The sequence below is a fragment of the Jaculus jaculus genome, chromosome 1 (assembly GCF_020740685.1).
Source record: "Jaculus jaculus isolate mJacJac1 chromosome 1, mJacJac1.mat.Y.cur, whole genome shotgun sequence".
NCBI lineage: Eukaryota > Metazoa > Chordata > Mammalia > Rodentia > Dipodidae > Jaculus > Jaculus jaculus.
The window spans coordinates 7,423,546-7,443,359 of NC_059102.1; the positions used below are offsets into that span (position 1 = coordinate 7,423,546).

A 19,814-nucleotide genomic window follows, 5' to 3' on the forward strand; every position below is an offset into this window, starting at 1 on the left:
AAGGGGGTTAGAACTTTAAAAACAAACAAAAATGTCTTTACAATTCCTTTGAATAATAAAGAACCCTCAAAGATGTTTTCCCCAAATTGTCTTTAGCATTTATTAAAATGATGTTATTAAAATAAAGTTGCTGGTTGGAAAAGTCTGCCAACCCAGGTTCGATTCTCCAGAATCCATGTAAAAGCCAGATGTACAAAGTGGCACATACATCTGGAGTTTCTTTGCAGTGGCCAGTTTATAAATTCCCCATCTCTTCCTCTTTTCCTGTCTCTCTCTCTCTCTCTCTCTCTCTCTCTCTCTCTCTCTCTCTCTCTCTCCTCTCAAATAAATAAAAATTAACGATTTTTTTTTTATGGAACAATGGGAAAAAAGCTGGGAATGGCTGTGTGCACTTGTAATCCTGTGTGTTCAAGGTCACACCTCCTATCACTAACCATTCAGCTCCTGGATTTTGGCCCATATTTGCCAGTCCCCCTGGGTTAGCATGATATTGGCAGTGTGTGACTTTCTGGCTGGGAATTCCGTTAATTCCCCATAATTTCCTTTCTTTTCTCTCCAGTTCAGTTATGTGGGTCTTCTCACACTGTTGCCTCATTTTATTTTGCATTTGTATGTGTTTTAGTAGGGGAGTTCTCTATACAGAGTCCAGCATGCTTCCAGCACCCAGAGTCTCTGGTATTGCTGCCTTGGTTGTATGAATGAACACTGTAGGGCCAGGGGCTGGGCAGGCGCTGGCGTGGGGGCAGACACGAGCCTCCGGCGCGCGGGGCCCGTGGATCCTCGCTGAGGGCTCCACCAGGAGCCTGCGCCTTCGCTCCCGCACTCCAGGTGGCTGCGCTCCTGCTGGCAGGTTCCTGTTTGTCTTGGCAGCTGTGGGGAGAGATGTGCGAAGGATGGCGCCAAGCTGAGCCTTGCGGTGAGGCCATCAGCTGTTCCTGTCTCCCTCTGGCAGAGGCAGAATGAGAACAGCTGGGGAGCCAGGCAGGCATACACTCCCTCAGCTGCCTCTGCCAGAGGAGGTGTCAACAGAATGTCTCTCATGTGCACCTTCTGGAAGCTCCTGCAGGGCTGTTCCCATGCTTACTGGCTGACAGAGGAGCCGGACTGATCCAGGGGGCAGATGCCAGTGCTCATCCGAGTTTCAGCAACTTTTGGAATGAATTCTGTGATTCCATATAAATGGATGTCTCCACTCATTTATCTAGAAAAACAAGTTGCCTGAATGGTGTCAACATCTGATGATTCATTAACTTGATTTATTCCTTTTTATGTCCAGCTTCTTCATAGGAAGAGCGTGTTCCCTGCAGGGGCATTTACACAGCTGAAAAGCAGGGGTCTTCCAGAATTCCTCCCTCTACCTTATCCTCACATATTTCACAGTCTCTTTGCCTGTTTCCCGACTCTATTCCCACTAAGAAACAGCTTCCTATTCTTCCTCTGTACCATAGCTAAGGACTAAGCCATCAGTGATAGGGGCCCAGTGAGAAATCAATTCTAGGGCTAGAGAAATGCCTGGGGGTAAAGTGCTTGCTTTGGAGATATGAGGAGCTGAGTTCCAATCCCCAACACCCACATAATTCTGGGTGTGCTACCTCTAATCTGACACTCAGGAGGCAGAGGTGGGATTTCCCCTTGGCAAGCTGGCTAGCTAGCTCAGCTGAATCAACCAGTACTGGGTTTGAGTGAGAGATTGCCTAAAGCAGAGAGCGACTGAGGAACATACCCTACACCAGTTGCTGTACTCCACACACATGTGCACATGTACATACACGCCTGTACACACGTGTATCCACACACAGTATGACCACACTATACACTTACACAAATGAAAAAAAAATTTAAATGAATGGGAAATAGTTGTAAAGCCAAACTCAGACAGCTGTGTTCAAGCAGGCAGGATCTCTGATAGAGATACCTGCTTATCCCATGGACATTAGCCACGTAAATTAATGTGATGCCGTCAACCTGTCTTCCCAGCTGTCACTTCTGCATAGATGTGCAGGTCAAAGGTGCAGTGAGTTCTCTCACCACAGTTCTGAAACTGACATGTGGCCTGGATTTGGGCCAGAACTGCAATTGGAGTGAGAAATGGCCTCATTATAGCTGTGTGACCCTGAGGACCCCACTAACTCTTTTTGCACTTAGATCCTTTGGCATTGATGAATACGGATACACTCTACCTGCCCAGGCTGTGGTGAACTTTCCACAGGACACATCCGTGTTCTCTGTAGATTGTACCGAGAGACATGGCCACTGCTCAGCCTCTATGAGCCGCCATCCTCTTCCACACTTAATGGATGGATGTTGGAATTAGTCCCAAAATACAAGAGGGGATGGCAGAGGTTTGGGAGTACTTCCTTTCCCTCCTACTTTATAGTCTCATGTTTCAGTCTGTGTCTTGAGTGAACTAGGGTTAGAGGCATCCCCAAGACTATTTGAGATTGTTTGAAAAATACAACTCTTCCAGATCTCACTGATTTACAGCAAACAGAATGAAGGTTGTGTTCCCCTCACCTGTGTGGGACATGCAGTGGTCGGGCCGCAGGGCTGCCCAGGGAGCATGAATGATGGCAGGTCTGGCCAGGGCTGCTGGTTTTCCCAGCCCCCAGCTTCTACTGGACTCTTGAGAAAGGACCTTGAGAGGACTAAGCGTAGAAGGGGAGGCAAGTAGAATGTTTATAAGAATTGCTAGCCAGGCGTGGTGGCGCACGCCTTTAATCCCAGCACTTGGAAGGCAGAGGTAGGAGGATTACCGTGGATTCGAGGCCACTCTGAGACTACATAGTGAGTTCCAGGTCAGCCTGGGCTACAGTGAGACTCTACCTCGAAAAACCAAAAAAAAAAAAAAAGAATTGCTATCAAGGGCTGGAGGAATGGCTTAGTTGTTAAGGCGTTTACCTGCAAATCCAAAGGACCCAGGTTCAATTCCCCAGGACCTACGTTAGCCAGATGCACAAGGGGGCACATGCATCTGGAGTACATTTGCAATGGCTGGAGGCCCTGGCGTGCCCATTCTCTCTCTCCCTCTTTCTCTGTCAAATAAATAAATATAAATAAAATATTTTTAAAAGAATTGCTATCGAAATAAGAATCTTTCACACTTTTGCAGATGAAGCCTACCAAATACCCTTCTAAGTTTTGTGTGATGCCAGTTAATAGTCGTTTTCATAGGTAGTCAGTTTGAAGCTCTGAAATCTGTAATTCAGAACTATACAAATTTAGAAAATTCAAAACATTCCAAAATGTGATAGAAATATTCTACCCAAAAGCCAAGTGTGACGGTGCACGCCTTTAATCCCAGCACTTGGGAGGCAGAGGTAAGTTCTAGGTCAGCCTGAGACTACATAGTGCATTCCTGGTTAGCCTGGGTTAGAGCAAGACCCTACCTTGAAAAAAAAAAAACATAAGAAATGTTTTACTCTAAGGCTGAGGATTAGTGTTAATTTTCATTCACTGCAAAAAAGCAAAAACCGAGTGAGTAGCAGTGGTTTCCTGGGGCTGAGATGGTTACTCTTGAATTTCAGGCTATTATTTTCCACCCACCCCATTCCAGAAGGCCCCCCTTCAGTTCCTTCCACTCCCTCCTGCCCCCTTTAGCCCTCCCCATCAAGGGCCAGTGACACTGGAATCACCTGCTTGTCTTCCTCGTTTGACATAAGTAAGCTCCACGAAGACAGGGACCTGCCATATCCCTCGATTCCCTGCTGGGTCTTCTGTGCCCAACACATCACAGCTGTTTAACAAATTTTGTCACCATGAATAAATAATCCCACTCCATTCATTTCTATTGCTTTTCAACCAAAGTGGCCCGCCAAAGCTCCATTCATTACTTTAACTGTTCGCCTTCATCTGAGCATGTACACAAATGAACAGCACGTTTGGAAATTCTGTTTTAGAAAGACAGTGTGTCTTCATGCCCAGGACGAGGTATTTATAAATAAAATAAGAAACAGTATTTATTAATGCTCACAAAGAAGCAGCTCTGGAAAACACTATGACACTCTGTTTATTGGGTAGACGATGACGTAGCTTAATAACAGTCTCCACTAGCTGTGACACATCTCCCTGGGACGCACTCAGGGAAGGATGAGCCTCAGTGACTCTGTGTCCTAACCTGCATCGGGGTCTCTGTGACTAATATTTAGTAGCATAGTGACAATAAACTGGCATGTGTGTTTACGTTTTTCCTCCTTCTTACTCCCTCTCCCTAATTTTAAACTTTTGTTTGTTTGTTTCGGTTTGGTTTTTTTTGAGGTAGGGTCTCACTCTAGCCCAGGCTGACCTGGAGTTCACTATGGAGTCTCAGGGTGGCCTTGAACTCACAGCAATCCTCCTACCTCTGCCTCCCAAGTGCTGGTATTAAAGGCGTGTACCACCACACCCAGCTAATTTTCAACTTTTGAAGAGATCTTGATTCAAGTGAGTACAAAAAAAAATTCACTTGGTAGACAAAATGCTCTCTCTGAAACACAGCCCAACTTGTGCAGCTATGGCAGAGCGCTCCGTCAGGCAGATTTGCAAATCGTGAGTTTAGCTTTGTTTCCTACTGCTTCTGTGCATTTTCTCTGGTTATCCTTTGACTTACATTCATACTGGGTGACCCTAACACAAAAGTGGCATGAAAGATTATTGCCAATAAGCTCATATACTTTTAAAAAATCATGACTTAAGGCTGTATGCCACTTTAGTGTTTACCATCGGGCTTCTGTAGAAATATGTAAGTTCATAGTTAATCAAAAGAATAATGAACTTCATGCTTGGAAGATTTTAATACACACAACTGTGAGACCTATAATTAGCTATAGGCCTGGGAATATGGACTTCAAAAATCTATGTAGGTTTCATGTGCATGTGATTTTGTGTTTGTGTGTGTGTGTGTGTGTGTGTGTGTGTGTGTATGTGTGTGTGTTTGTATGTGTGCGTGTGTAACACATACCCATTTATGTACATCTAGGGAGATCTAAACTTGAACTACCAACACCTAAGTGTTTTACGTCTGATTCCATAGATATATTGATATGAGATATTTCTCTGACTTTATTCTTACCTAGTTTGAGTATCTGGGTTAAACAGGCCTCCTAACATGAGTTATAAAGGTTTCATTTCCTCTGATATTTTGTGAAAGAGTTACTAGAAGATAGCATACCTCTTTTAAATGTCTGCTAGAATTTATACTGTAGCCATCAGGGGCTGGAGGATAGCCATGTGTGTTGGCGTGGGTTGGTCCAGAGTTCATGATTTAATTTCCTTAACAAATCTAAAGCTATCCAGTTCTGTCTAATTCTTGGGTCAATTTTGGTCATTTGTATCTTTCAAAAATGTTTATATTTTCTGAAGTAAGAAAGTTTTTTTGCATTCTCTTACCATCAACTACTCATATTACCTTTAGGATATTCATCCCCATAATTCCCGAGATTGTAAATCATGTCATCCCCTTGTTGTTTTATTTTGCTAGGAACTTAATTATTTCCAAAAAAATTATTTGTTTATTTGAGAGAGAAAGAGACAGAGTGAGAGAGAGAGAGAGAGAGAGAGTGAGAGAAGAGAGAGAGTGAATGGGTACGCCAGGGCCTCCAGCCACTGCAAATGAATTCCAGACTCATGTGCCCCCTTGTGCATTTGGCTTACATGGGTCCTGGAGAATTGAGCCAGGATTCTTTGGCTTTTTAGGCAAATGCCTTAACCGCTTAGCCATCTCTCCAGCCTGGTATTTAATTATTTTAACCTATGCTTTCGTCATGGGTTTCAAAGAATGTCTTCTTGTTTGTTTTTCTGCCCTTGATCACTGGGCATTACTATTTTCCTTTTCTTTCTTTCTTTTTAAAATTTTTTTTGCCTATGACTAGTTCTCCTCTTAGTTGTATTTGATGGCTCTTTGGTCCATGACACAAAATAGCCTTGTATTCTAGGACAAACATTTGGAAATATAAATCCATTGTGAAGTACTCTCTCAGCTGTTCAATAGAGGTTCACATAACATACTTTCATTATTATTAATCCAAAACATTAAACATTGTCCTGGTTTATTTCAAAGCTCTAGGGTTCTCCCAACTCTGCCACGCATTGCTACAGACATGTTGGGATTAAGACACGTGTACCATTTTGTTTTTGGCTTTATGTGGGTGCTGAAGATCTGAATTCTGGTCAGCAGGGTTGCAAAACAAAATTCTTTAACACTTAGCCATCTCCCCAGCCCCTGGAAGCATTTTGTTCTTAGAGAGAGAGAGAGAGAGACAGACAGACAGACAGACAGACAGACAGACAGACAGACAGACAGGAGATAGAGAAAGAGGCACCAGGACTCAGCCACTGCAATCAACTCCAGACGCTTGCGCCACCTAGTGGGCATGTGCAACCTTGTGCTTGCCTCACCTTTGTGTGTCTGGCTAACGTGGGATCTGGAAAATCGAACATGGATCCTTAGGCAGATAGAGAAAGTGGGTGTGCCAGGGCCTCCAGCCACTGCAAACGAACTCCAGACACATGTGCTCCCTTGTGCATCTGGCTAACGTGGGTCCTGAGGAATTGAGCCTTGAACGGGGGTCCTTAGGCTTCATAGGCAAGCGCTTAACTGCTAAGCCATCTCTCCAGCCCCGGAAGCATATTTCTTAACACATGTTTGAGATTTCAAAAAATGATTTTATTTTTATTTATTTATTAGGCAGAGAGGGAGGGAGGGACGAAGGGAGGGAGGAAGAGAGAAAGAATGAGAATGGGCGTGCCAGGGCCTCTAGCCACTGCAAGCAAACTCCAGACGCATGCACCACCATGGGCATCTGTCTTACGTAGGACCTGGAAAATCAAACCAAGGTCCTTAGGCCTTGCAGGCATGTGCCCTAACCACTAAGCAACTATCCAGCCCATATTTGAGATTTTTAAAAAGACTTTTTTTTAATTTTTAAATTTTTTTCTTATAGAGAATCCAGGTTTTGTAATTGTGATGATTTTTTGTTGAGATTTTCTTTATACCCCATCCTATTGCTTGTGTTAGTGGATTTCCCATGAGCATTTGAAAGTCTCTGTGTTCTGCAGCTGTTATATAGATGGTCTTCTGGAAGCAACACTGTTTTTGGTGGTCTAATCAAATCTATATGAGCACACCAGTCTTTCTTATTCACTATTTCTATCAATTGGTAAAAGAAAAATAAAACCTTTGGCTGCAGTTGTCAATTTGTTTCTCTCTTCAGTTCTAAAAGTTTCCTTGTGTTTGGAAGCTCATGTAAGGCCATAGGCACATCAGTATGAAATTCCTCTTTGGACTGGCCATGACTCTTGTCTTGAAGTTTACTCTGAATCTGTGCATCTGTCCCACCTTTCATGGGCTGGGGCATGAATGTAGCCATGAAGTACCTTTTCTGCTTTCTTTTGTGTTGAATTTCAACATGTATTTATATGTACTTCAAGTACATATTTGAAAACATTGTATAGTTGCCTTTGTATTTTAACCCTTCTGAGAGTCTCAGCCTTTTAAATGGAAGGTTTAATCCAGCTATATTTAATTATTCAGAGGTGGAGTTAAGTTCATTACTTTTATATTTCATTTTACTGAGGATTTTAATACATGAACATATTGTAATTTTTATTTCCCTCTGACTGCTCTCTTTTCCCCTCCTCCACATCTCTATCCCTCCTCCACAACTCCATCCTAGTGAGCCCCTCCTTTTTCCAATTAGTCCTTCTTCTGTCTTGATGTCTCATTCTTTTTGTCTTTCTGTGTTCCGTAAGTTAAGTTGTTAATGGGCTCAATATTGTGCAGGTCTTATAGGGTAACAACCTCTGTGAATGCGCCTCTCAGTTCTTGTTGGGAGGGCAGTGTCCAAAGTACACCTCCTTCCTGTGGCTCTTATACTCTTTCCACCTTCTCTTTTACAATGTTCTGTGATTCTTTTAAAATTTTTTAAAAATACTTTATTTATTTATTAGAAGGAGAGAGAGAGAGAGAGAGAGAGAGAGAGGCACTTAGAGAGACAGAATTGGCATGCCAGGGCCCCCAGCCACTGCAAACGAACTCCAGATACATGATTCACCTTGTGCATCTGGATTATGTGGGCCCTGGGGAGTCAAATTTGAGTATTTTGGCTTTGCAGGCAAGTGCCTTAACCGCCAAAACATCCTTCAGCCCTAAATTTTTGTTCTTTACTTTAAAAAGTATTTTATTTATGGGAGGGGGAGAGAAAGAGGAAGATAGGAGAATTGTAATTCTTTAAAAAAACTTAATTAATTTATTTATTTGCAAGTAGAGAGAGATAGAAGAGAGACAGACAGAGACAAAGGGCATGCCCTGGCCTTTAACCACTATACTTGGATTCCAGAAACATGTGCCACTTTGTGCATCTGGCTTTATGTGGGTACTGGGGTCTTGAACTCAAGTCATTAGGCTTTGCAGGCAAGTGCTTTAACTGCTGAAACCATCACTCCAGCCATGTTTTCTGATTCTTCAAGGACATGAAAGTGAGGTCTAATCTATTGCTCTTATTTGCAGCATTTTGATGAGGTTTTCAGTATCTCCAGCATCTATGGTCATCTCCATAGTGAATCTTTTCTATCTAACAGTGAGAGAGGCACTATGTTTTTTTTTCCATCACCAACTTCTCAATGTCCCCTGCAACCTGGAAGGTGTGACAAGGATGTCTTGTCCAGTGTTGGGCACTGAATCATCTTTTCTTCTCCTGACCTTGGTAAGTCTTAGATCTCCCTAGCATTCAATGCTATCTGTGAAGAGAAGCTTCTTTAATCAAAGGTGAGGACAACCCTAATCTATGGACATGAACATAACTACAGAGATAATTTTGTGGGCGCCATGTATCCATTTAGCCAAAGAATGTGGTAGCTTCCCCACTGTGACCTGTGACCTTTCAAGTGACAAGTTTTTGACTTGACATTTAAGAGACTTTGAAGATGCCACCATAAGAAGTTCCTACAGCTGATAAATACTTTGATATTTCTTTTACATTTTCCCATTAGTTTTTCTTTCTTATTCTGTTTTTTTTTAGTTGATTAGTCTAGTGTTTTTTTTAAATTAATGTTTAGCTTTTAAAAATTTTTTTGTTTATTTATTAGAGAGCGACAGAGAGAGAAAGAAGCAGAAAGAGAACAGAGAGAGAGAGAGAGAGAGGGAGGGAGAGAGAGAGGGAGAGAGTGAGAATGGGCACGCCAGGGCCTCCAGCCACTGCAAACAAACTCCAGATGCATGTGCCCTCTCGTGCATCTGGCTAATGTGGGTCCTGGGGAACGGAGCCTCGAACCAGGGTCCTTAGGTTTCACAGGCAAGTGCTTAACTGGTAAGCCATCTCTCCTGCCCTAGTCTAGTTTTTTTTAAGCTGTTTTTCTTGGCTTCATTATTGTATATTAGTGGCAGCAGCTGGGACTTGAACAGGTATCCTTAACATACAGAAGTAAGGAAAGGAGCATGACTCTGCTGGCAGATCCAGGAAGGGTGGTGAGGTTACTATGAAACTCCTTCTTTTATCTAGTAATTTGGTATATTTTTTTGTTAAATTCTAATTATGCATCTACCAGCATTTATTTTGATATAAAAAGCAAGAATAAGGATCCAATTTCTTTTTGGATGACTACACAGCTCTGCCCACTATTTTATTTCCATGGCTGAAAACAATGCCTTGGTCCTATACTAAAATTTCATGCATAATTGGGTTAGCTGTCTCACTTTCATTTATTCTCTTGGTCTGTCTACATGGCCATGTAATAATTCTAATACCCAGGAGATTCAGATCCTGGACATTCTTTCAGAAACCTTCCGTGCCTTCTTGGCTGCTTTCCATGAAAACTTTTGTGTCTCAAATACCTTACAGCAAACCTGAGCAGGGCTGCAGGAACACTCCGGGTAGGCTCAGAGGAAAGGACCTTGTCCATCGGGCAGCATATTGCAGTCGGGCCTCCTGAAGGTTGTGCTGGGTTCCGTCCTTCACAGCTTGTGGCTCTGAAGACTCCGCATTGTTGGTATTATTTATTCCTGCCAATTCTTACCATAGTTTCTTTGCCAGTTTTCATTTTGAAGTTATTTTGTGAGTGGGGGCCTTTAAGAGTTGAACTCACACTTTCCCCTCTTCTCAGGTTTAGAAGTGACTGAGTCCGAATATTCAGACCACACCATAAGCTCCTAAAGGTTGCAGTTTCCATATCTGCAGATACACCTCAGATCAGATGTTTTCAGAAGCATGTGTACAAAACTTGTTTGTCTCATCCCCTAAACAGCATTATTCAAGAATGTTTATGTAGTGTTAGGTGTTAGAAGTAATCTACAAATGGGCTGAAAATATCCAGAAGATTGGGCAGAGGTTATATGCAAATCTATGCTGTCAAATATGAGGCAGCAGACCACCTTGCATTTTGGTATCCTCCATGGGAACTGGAGCCAACCCTGAAGAACACTGTGGTATCCTCCACGGGACCTGGGGCCAACCCTCAAGGACACTGCGGTATCCTCCACGGGACCTGGGGCCAACCCTCAAGGACACAGTGTAGCAACTCGAAAGCTGATTAGGTTATTTGCTTTAGGTTTTTGGCCAGGTTACCTTGCTGCTCCTTCCCTGTCAAATGTGAAAGGTCCAGTGTTGCAGGATGGCACTGGCAGTGTGGCTCTTCCTGACAGCACTGCATCCTTGACAAATAGTGGAAGGCACAGCAGAATGACTGGGCTGAGATAAGAGAGAGATGTAAGCCACACTCCCCAGGTCTTGCTACCAATATCTTCTGTGATAAACATCACTGTCCCTGAGAGGTCTGTGACAAATGTCACTGTTCTAGAGAGCTGAAGGTCATGAGGAAGGGAGGAAAATTGCTCTAATGGTAGTGCCTACACAGAAAAAGATGAATGTGGAAGTGGAGAGGCTGAGAAGAGAGTCTCTGTAAGTATTAATCTGGTTGAATTTTCCCCTTTGTTTTTTGAAATCAATTTGAGATTCTTATTTTTCTGAATTTCCAGTTCTCTTTGGTGAGGTCACTTTGTTGATAAAGGGTTTTTCTTCCTACCATTGATTTATTAAGAGCTATTTACATGCTATGGCACTACCCTTTTGCAAGCCATAATTTTGTATGAATAGCATTATCATCCTACAATACATTTTGTTTGTTTTCCCTCATTGGTTATTTTTTCCTTATCTTTATAGATGAGATCCAATTTTCAATTTTATTTTATTAATGCTATTTTCTTGTGTTGATTTACATGCACACATTTAGAGACTGGTCTATTCATTCAAAGTCTTGATGGTTTTAGTCACCCTTCACCTGATTTTCCTGGGTTTCCAAGGTAACAAGTACATTACCTATAAATAATATCTCTTTTCTAACTGTTATTTCTCAGGACTCCTTTTCTGTTTACTTTCTTATAGTGTCTCAAGCATAAACAAGTTTTGAATGTGTGCAAGTAGCAGGAACTACAATTCTGTTTTGGTCTTTGCATAAGGCTCCGGATTGATTTTATGAGGATCCACTGTTAATTTAAGATGCAGATTCATTATTTTAAGGAGGGATTGATTGCTAGTTTCAGATAGAGATTTTATTGATAACCAGTATTGGGGGCTGGAGAGATGGCTTAGCACAAGCATGCAGGCCCGTGGGAACCTGAGACCACTGAGTTCATATGTCCTCAGAACCCACGTAAACAGGTGGGTGTCATCATTCACATCTGTAATCCCAGTTCTGTGGGGGACTAGAGACCAGAGAAGTGTTGAGTTTGTGAAAATGACAAGCTCTAGAATCAGGGAAGCAACTGTCTGAAAGAAATAAGTGGATGAGCAATGGAGGGGAATACCAATGCTCTCTTTCAGCCTCTGCATCCCTGCATGAGGTGTCATATCTGCATACATGTGCATGCACCACACACACACACACACACACACACTGCATCACACCCACTATATACAAGCACACACAAGAAATTACCAGTGTTGAATATTAAACTATGCTAACTGATTTTTAGACAGTGAGGGGTTTTTTGTCTGTCTGTCCCTCTACTCTTGACAAATATTAGTGGATGTATTGATATAGCTAGTCTTTGATGGGGAAATGACTATAACTGTACTAGAGCATCCTTACATTGCAGGGGGAATGTCTGTATTTGTCAAGATATATCATTGCTTAACAACAGGCTGCTGAATTTAAGTCACGAGCATTTGCATTTTCACACATGTGTTAAAGGTAATTTCATATCAGTTCTGCATTGATACAAATGCAATAGCTAAATCAGCCAAGAATGCCTTTAGTTCATACATTTGGGATTTAGGTTGGACACTTCTAGTTTCTTCTAGACTTCCTGGTGTTTTAGAGGCACCAACTTTTGGCAGAGTAACTGGGGTGTTCTCCATGTCTTTCCTGTTCCACCCCCAGGCTAGCCATGACCAGTTCTCAGAGGTATGCCAGAGGATGAGAATAGATGTTCCTATTGACCACCCTCACCTAGGTCTCACCTGCACACATTCCACTGACCCTGAGGAAGCTCATCTCAGCATGAGAAGAGGGCTGTACCTCATGGGAGGAACAATCAAGCTTCCTTGCAGCCCAAACAAGAGCTCTTTGGACCTGAAATTGAGGGAGAGTGGTGTATTGGGGCTATTTTTGCAATTGGCCATAATCCTACTTTTTTTTCCCTGTCTTTGACTCAGTGTGTGTTTTTAGGACAGTTAAAAATTATATGAGAATAACCTGTCTTTGGGGGCTTTAAAGACTTTCTATTTAATTGTCTGGGCCTGGCATATTTATGAGATATAAACCTTCACAGGTTTTTCAACTTCTGACATGCTCAGTGACTTGGCCATTTACTGAGTTGATTTTGCTGACTTAGTCCTTCCTGGAAGATCTTATAGCCATGTTTTCAGATTCATTAGCATAAAGAATGTCTAATACTTGAATATAATTTAATTTTTATAGCTATAATGATACTTAGTTATCATCTTAATTTATTTGTATTATAAATTGATAAATTATACTTGTATTATTTATAGGGTACAATGTGACATGATTTCATACTTGTATATATTTATGGGGTACAAAGTGTTGTTATACTTCATGAATACATGTGGAGTAATTGAAGGTAATTAATATTCATTACCTCATACTATAATTTTCTTGTGGTGAGAACATTTAAAATGTATTCTCGGGATGGAGAGATGGCTTAGCGGTTAAGCGCTTGCCTGTGAAGCCTAAGGACCCCGGTTCAAGGCTCGGTTCCCCAGGTCCCATGTTAGCCAGATGCACAAGGGGGCGCACGCGTCTGGAGTTCGTTTGCAGAGGCTGGAAGCCCTGGCGCGCCCATTCTCTCTCTCTCTCCCTCTATCTGTCTTTCTCTCTGTGTCTGTCACTCTCATATAAATAAATAAATAAATAAAATTAAAAAAAAAAGAAGTTATTTTTTAAAAAAAATGTATTCTCTTAGAGAAAAGTGCAGTTCACCATAGGCAAATTCACCACTCATGCAATAGATTTCAAAACATATCCTAAAAGTCTTTATTCTCTCAGCTGAGGTTGTAGCCTTTGGCCATTATTTCACAGTTGCCCTGCCTCCAGACCTCCAGCAATCACCATTTTACTCCCTGTTTCTGTGAGGGTAGCAGCGATGTTCTCATTGCCAGAACAAACAAGTAACCAAATGCAGTTTACAGAAGGGAAGGATTTGCTTTGGCTTTCATTCCTGAGAGGAAGTTTCAGTGGCATGCGAAGCCTGGCAGAACAGGGGTCGAGTGTCCCATCTTGTCACATCAGCTGGGAGGCAATGGCAAGAACGAGCAGCTCTGAACACCTAGTGGGATGGACGAATAAGCCCCAAGGCCCGCCCCCAGCAGCGCACCTCCCCCAGCGAGGCGCAATTCCCAAAGTCCCAGCAGATGGGAACTGAGTACAAGGCTTAATCACAAACACATTAGGCTGTGGGATCATTTCATGTTCAAGCCACCACATCCCACCCTTGGCTCCCAAAGACTCACAACAGTCTCATGATGCAATATGCATTCACTCCAAATTTAAAAGTCCCCAGAGACATTACCAGTCCTAAAACTGTTCAAAAGTTCAGTCTCGCCTGAGACACAAGGCACTTTCATTACTGTGATCCCTGTAAAATCAAAATATAAGTTACATCCTTACAACAAATAATGGCACAGATTAATCTTCCTACTACAAAAGGATGTTTGGCCCCACTTGAGGTAGAAAACCAGCAAGCAAACACTGAATCCTGCAGTAATTCCATTCCTGATCTCTTGGATCTATTATGAAGTCCCAACCTCACCCCTCCACCTGAACCAGAGCCAGCAGCTTCCCTGGACAACAATCCCACAGTCCTGGCTTCTCCAAAATCCTAGGGTTTCTACTGAAACCCACGGATACATTTTTGCAGTTCCATGCCTTGGCCTTGTATGGTCTCCATACAAGGATTTCAAACCTGTCTCACATCACCATCTTCAGAAGTGTGTGCCCTTCATGACCATTTCTCTTGCATTTTTCCTATTTCCAAAAGCATTATAAGGTTGGTGACATTGCCAGGTTTGTAAACCCAGAGGGCAATAAAGCTAGACTTTTAGAAACAAGAAACTACTTCCTTTAGGCTTCCTTTTTTCAGAAGAGGCAGTATTCATCATTGTGCCAATGCCAAGCAGCTGGCCCATTCTCAGTGGTGGAATCTCTTGAAACACTGCAGCTGAAGGGCACAGTCTCTGTGCCTGCCACCTGAACCTGCTCACATTTCCTCCACCAAACACACCAATCCATGACTTTCAAATCCAACTTTACTTAAGTTCTTGGGACATGAGCAGAATGTGCACCCAGCCACTCTTCCAGAACATCACATGAATTACATCAGGCTTGGTTCCAACAAAATTCTTTCTTTCCCCTCTGAGCCCTCATAAGCGGACCCTCCATAGTTCACATTTTGGTCTTTCAAACTCTCATCAAAATGACCTATCAAGCTCTGCTTTTAGCGTGCAAGGCTTCTTTAGTCCACAATTAAAAATCCTTCCATATTCCTCCCACAAACTATTTCCAAAAACCAGAACTCACATGGTCAGACTTATGCAGCAATGACCCCACATCTCAGCTCCAATCTCCTCTTGTAGCTATCTTCCGGTGTTGGCATGACACCCCAGAACAAAAGCAGCATACAGAAAGAAAGGGTTTATTTCAGCTCATTAGTCTTGAGGGAAAGTTTCCTCATGTTGGGGAAGGCAAGACAGTGCCGAGGCGGGGCATCCAATTGTGACATCAGCTGGAAAGTATCAAAAAGAGTGAACAAGCTCTGAGCTAAAGAGATTTCTCAGTGGTTAAAGGCATTTGCTTGCAAATGGTTTCAATTCCCCACTACCCACTTAAAGCCAGATGCACAAAGTGGTGCATGTGTCTGGAGTTTGTTTGCGGCAGCCAGAGGCTCTGCCATACCCATTTTCTGTTTTTCCCTCACTCTCTGGTTGCAAGTAAAGAATAACTAATTTAAATAAAGAAAGAGTTATCCTGAATTCCCAGTGGGCTGGACAATAAACTTCAAGGTCTATCCCAGTGACACACCTCCTCCAGCAAGGCTCCACCTCTCAAAGGCTCCACAATCTGGGGGTTGATCATGAACACAGGCTTAATCATAAACACAGAAGCTGAGCACCATTTCACATGCAAACTACCACAGTGAGTATGATAGTTTGCGGTTATATGTATATTAACATGTTATAATTTTTGTACCTACTATATTTCATCTAGCATAATATTCTTAAGTTCCATGCATATTGTGGCAAATGGCAGAATTTATTTTTGTGAGTTGATACAGTCCATTGTGTATATGTACCATTTTGTCTTTACCTATTTATCTATTAATGGGCAGTTTGGTTGATTCCATAACTTAGCTATTGTAAATATTGCTACAGTGAGTGTAGGAGTATAGGCATTGCTTTATCATTCCGCTTTGAAATTCCAGGAGTGGAATTGCTGGATCATATGATAATTCTATTTTTACCTTCTGTTATGAAAAAGTATTTTATTTATTTGAGAGAGAGAAAGAGGGAGAGAGAGAGAGGAGGGGGAAAAGAATGGGCATACCAGAGCCTCCAGTCATTGCAAACAAATTCTAGACACATGCATCACCTTGTGCATCTGGCCTACACAGGTACTGGAGAATTGAGCCTGGGTCCTCAGGCTTTTCAGACAAGTGCCTTAATCACTAAGCCTTCTCCCCAGCACTATTTTTACCTTCTTGAAGCCTCTCTGTACCGTTTCCCATATAGTGACATTCCCAGAAGTGGTGATATTCCTGCCCAGTGTACAAGGGTTCCCTTTCTCCAAGTGCTGTTATCACACTTGTTACTGTTATCTGTTTGATACTAGTGATTCTGACAGGTGGGTGGTGATATCATTGTGATTTTAATTTGCAGTTCCCTAATAATAGGTGTTGTGGAGCAGTTTTTCATGTGTCCGTTTGGTCATTTACATGTCTTTCTTTTAGAAATGTCCATTCAGGCTCATGGCCCAGGTTTTGATGAGATTATTAGTTTTGTTTCTATAGGGTTGTTTGTACTCCTTGTATACTTTGTATATTAACCTGTTTTTTGAGTTAAATAACTTAGAAACAAATCCAAAATGTTCTTCTTATCTTATTATTCCCTGTGTCATATAAACTTTTTAACTTGATGCAATGCCATCTATTTATTTTTTGTTCTTATAATCTCTGCTTTCAGGGATAATGTAAAAATATCATTGTCTAGCCAATGCTCCATAGATTTTATGCTGTGTTTTTTCCCTAAGGGTTTTGGAGTTTATGGCCTTATGTTTAATTGACTTTGAGTTGATTGTTTTTTAATCTGGAATGAAATAAGGGCCACTTTCATTTTGTCTATAGATGTATATTCAGTTTTCTAACATTCCCAGTTGAAGAGGAGGGCTTTTTTTTTTTCCCCTCACTGTGTATTCTTTCCACCTTGAACAAACAAGTAAACTGTAGGTGCGTGCATTCATTCCAGGGTGATGGGTGATCTGTAGATGCACACGTTCATTCCAGGGTGCTGGGCGGTCTGTAGATGCATGCGTTCATTGCAGGGTGATGGGTGATCTGTAGATGGACACATTCATTCCAGGGTGCTGGGTGGTCTGTAGATGCATGCATTCATTCTAGGGTGATGGGCGGTCTGTAGATGGACACATTCATTCCAGGGTGCTGGGTGGTCTGTAGATGCATGCATTCATTCTAGGGTGATGGGCGGTCTGTAAATGGACACATTCATTCCAGGGTGCTGGGTGGTCTGTAGATTCATGCATTCATTCTAGGGTGATGGACGGTCTATAGATGGACACATTCATTCCAGGGTGATGGGCAGTCTGTAGATGGACACATTCATTCCAGGGTGCTGGGTGGTCTGTAGATGCATGCATTCATTCTAGGGTGATGGGCGGTCTGTAAATGGACACATTCATTCCAGGGTGCTGGGTGGTCTGTAGATGCATGCATTCATTCTAGGGTGATGGGCGGTCTATAGATGGAGTATTCCAGGGTGATGGGCAGTCTGTAGATGGACACATTCATTCCAGGGTGCTGGGTGGTCTGTAGATGCATGCATTCATTCTAGGGTGATGGGCGGTCTGTAGATGGACACATTCATTCCAGGGTGCTGGGTGGTCTGTAGATGCATGCATTCATTCTAGGGTGATGGGCGGTCTGTAGATGGACACATTCATTCCAGGGTGATGGGCGGTCTGTAGATGGACACATTCATTCCAGGGTGATGGGCGGTCTGCAGATGCGCGTGTTCACTCCAGGGTGATGGGTTGCTTTAGATGCATTCGTTTGCTCCCGGGTGCTGTCATTGGTGGATGTGTTCACTTTTGCACAAGCACAGCATCATTCTAACTGCAGCCATTTTGTAGTATGCTTTGAAGTCAAGTAGTTTGATGTTATTGGCCTGGTTTTTTGTGCTTATGATCATATTGGTTATTCAGAATATTTTTCTGATTCCATATAAATTTTAGGATTTTTTGTGTGTTTCTATGAAACGTGATACTAGAATTTTAATGGAGATTGCATTGTACTTTGGGTGATACAAATATGTTAAAAAACTTTTTCTAATGTATAAATAGGAGCTATCTTACCATTTATTTGTATATTCTTCACCAACATCATACAGTTGTCAGAAATCAAATCCTGTACATTTTTTGTAGCTATTGAAATGAATAAAATTGCTTTTCAGATAAATTTATTGCTAGTGTATAGAGATGCTATCAATTTTTGTGTTTAATTTGATTTTGTGTTTTGCAGCTTTACTGTATTAGTTTACTCATCCTCATAGACTTGTGGGAGTTTTAGGACTTTTTTGTCTAAGAGCCTGTCATCAAATCCAGGTGTGATGGCACACCCAGTATGGTAGTTTGAATGTGAATGCAGGTTTCCTATAGCCTCAGGGATTTTTGATTAAGCTTGCAACTTGAGTCTCCTGTTGGAGGAGGCATCACTGGGAGTAGATCTTATAGTCCAGCCCTAAGGTGTGCAAAGAGATGTTTAAACTCTGGCTGTTTGTGTTTGCTGGCTATTTGGTAAAGAAAGAATTGTGTGCTCTGAAGGCTTGGCTTATGTACTTTTAAAGAGGAAAGAAAGAATTTGTTGGAAGTGGGCTCCTGGCAAAAAGGCTGGCTGTGTTTTTCTGCCCATGCCCAGAGAGTAGATCAAGGTTGACTTTAAAAGTAATGAGCAGGTTTGTCAGTAGAAGGTATAGAACAGAATGAGATGAAAAAGGTGCAGTTGATCACAGGAAAGATTCAAGCAAGTTTAAAGCTACTGGAACAGAGACTGGTTTTAGGTTACTGAAGCTGCAATTGTTGATTAACACTATCAATGGTGGGCCAACTGCTCTGCATTGGGAGAATGGAAATGATACCCTCAGGGTGAGCCATTGGAAGGAGGTGGCTTGAAGGGAGAGTTCTAAAGGAGTATGCTGCTCTTCAAGGTCAAGATTTATTCCTCTCTGGATTAACAAATTGGTAGCCTACTTGATACTATGGAGTATGACAACTGCTGGCAAGAAAGCGTCATTGAGTGTGCAACACAGTTTTGGTTTTTGGAAATGACCTGTGGGCAAAGTGAAGTGAGGTTGAAATCCTTTATGTGAAGGCCCAGTAAGGCCATTGTATGAAGGTGAACTGGAGCCACTGAGATGTGACATGTGAAACAGAGTTGTTAAAATCCCTGTGTGGAGGGCCAGTAAAGCCATTGTATGAGGATGAGCTGGTTCCAGCCACATCTATGTCAATTGGAAAGAGGGTTGAAATCCTCATGTGGAGAATAAGTAAGTCCACTGTATGAAGATGAACCATACTTTGCAGTGTGGACTGGAAGATGTATTGGCTACCATGGAGAGCTGCTGGTTCTGGATTCCAGGCTGCTCAGGCCAACTGGAGGGGCAGAATCTGAATCCAGAGAGTTCCATTGTTCTGCCCAGTTCTCAGCACCTACATTGACCACCAAGGAGAACCAGACACGTATGCAAAGGCAAGGAGCTTTTATTTTGGGCTTAAGCTTGGACTCTTGACTTTACCAACACAGTGGATCTATACAAGAGCCCTGAGTAGCAGGAGGGTAGGGTTTATATAGGAATTCGATCAAAGAAGTAGGGGATAGATATATGATTGGTTGATTTAAACAGTAACTGCCCTTGTACTCTTCTGATTGGCTTGGGATTTTGTGTGGCAAAGTTGGGGCAGGACCAGGACAGGAGCTAGGGGAACTCCAGGCAGATGAAGTAATCTCCATTATGATTGGCTGAGCAAATAGAGGTAACATGTATGTGCTTTTGATTGGCTGGGGCAGAAAAGCAGAGAGGATAGGCCTCAGGTATGTCCTG

At 42.3% G+C, this 19,814-nt stretch overlaps 1 protein-coding gene across 1 annotated transcript in view; it reads right to left on the reverse strand.

The window, feature by feature from the left end:
* Positions 1 to 634: 634 nt before the first annotated feature.
* The window catches only part of LOC123457611 (extensin-like), a 35,871-nt gene continuing 16,691 nt past the window's right edge, over positions 635 to 19,814 (reverse strand). Inside the window, exon 3 of the mRNA XM_045141482.1 lies at positions 635 to 870. Within this exon, the coding sequence (XP_044997417.1) occupies positions 635 to 870 (236 nt within the window). The remainder of the gene's footprint in view (positions 871 to 19,814) is intronic.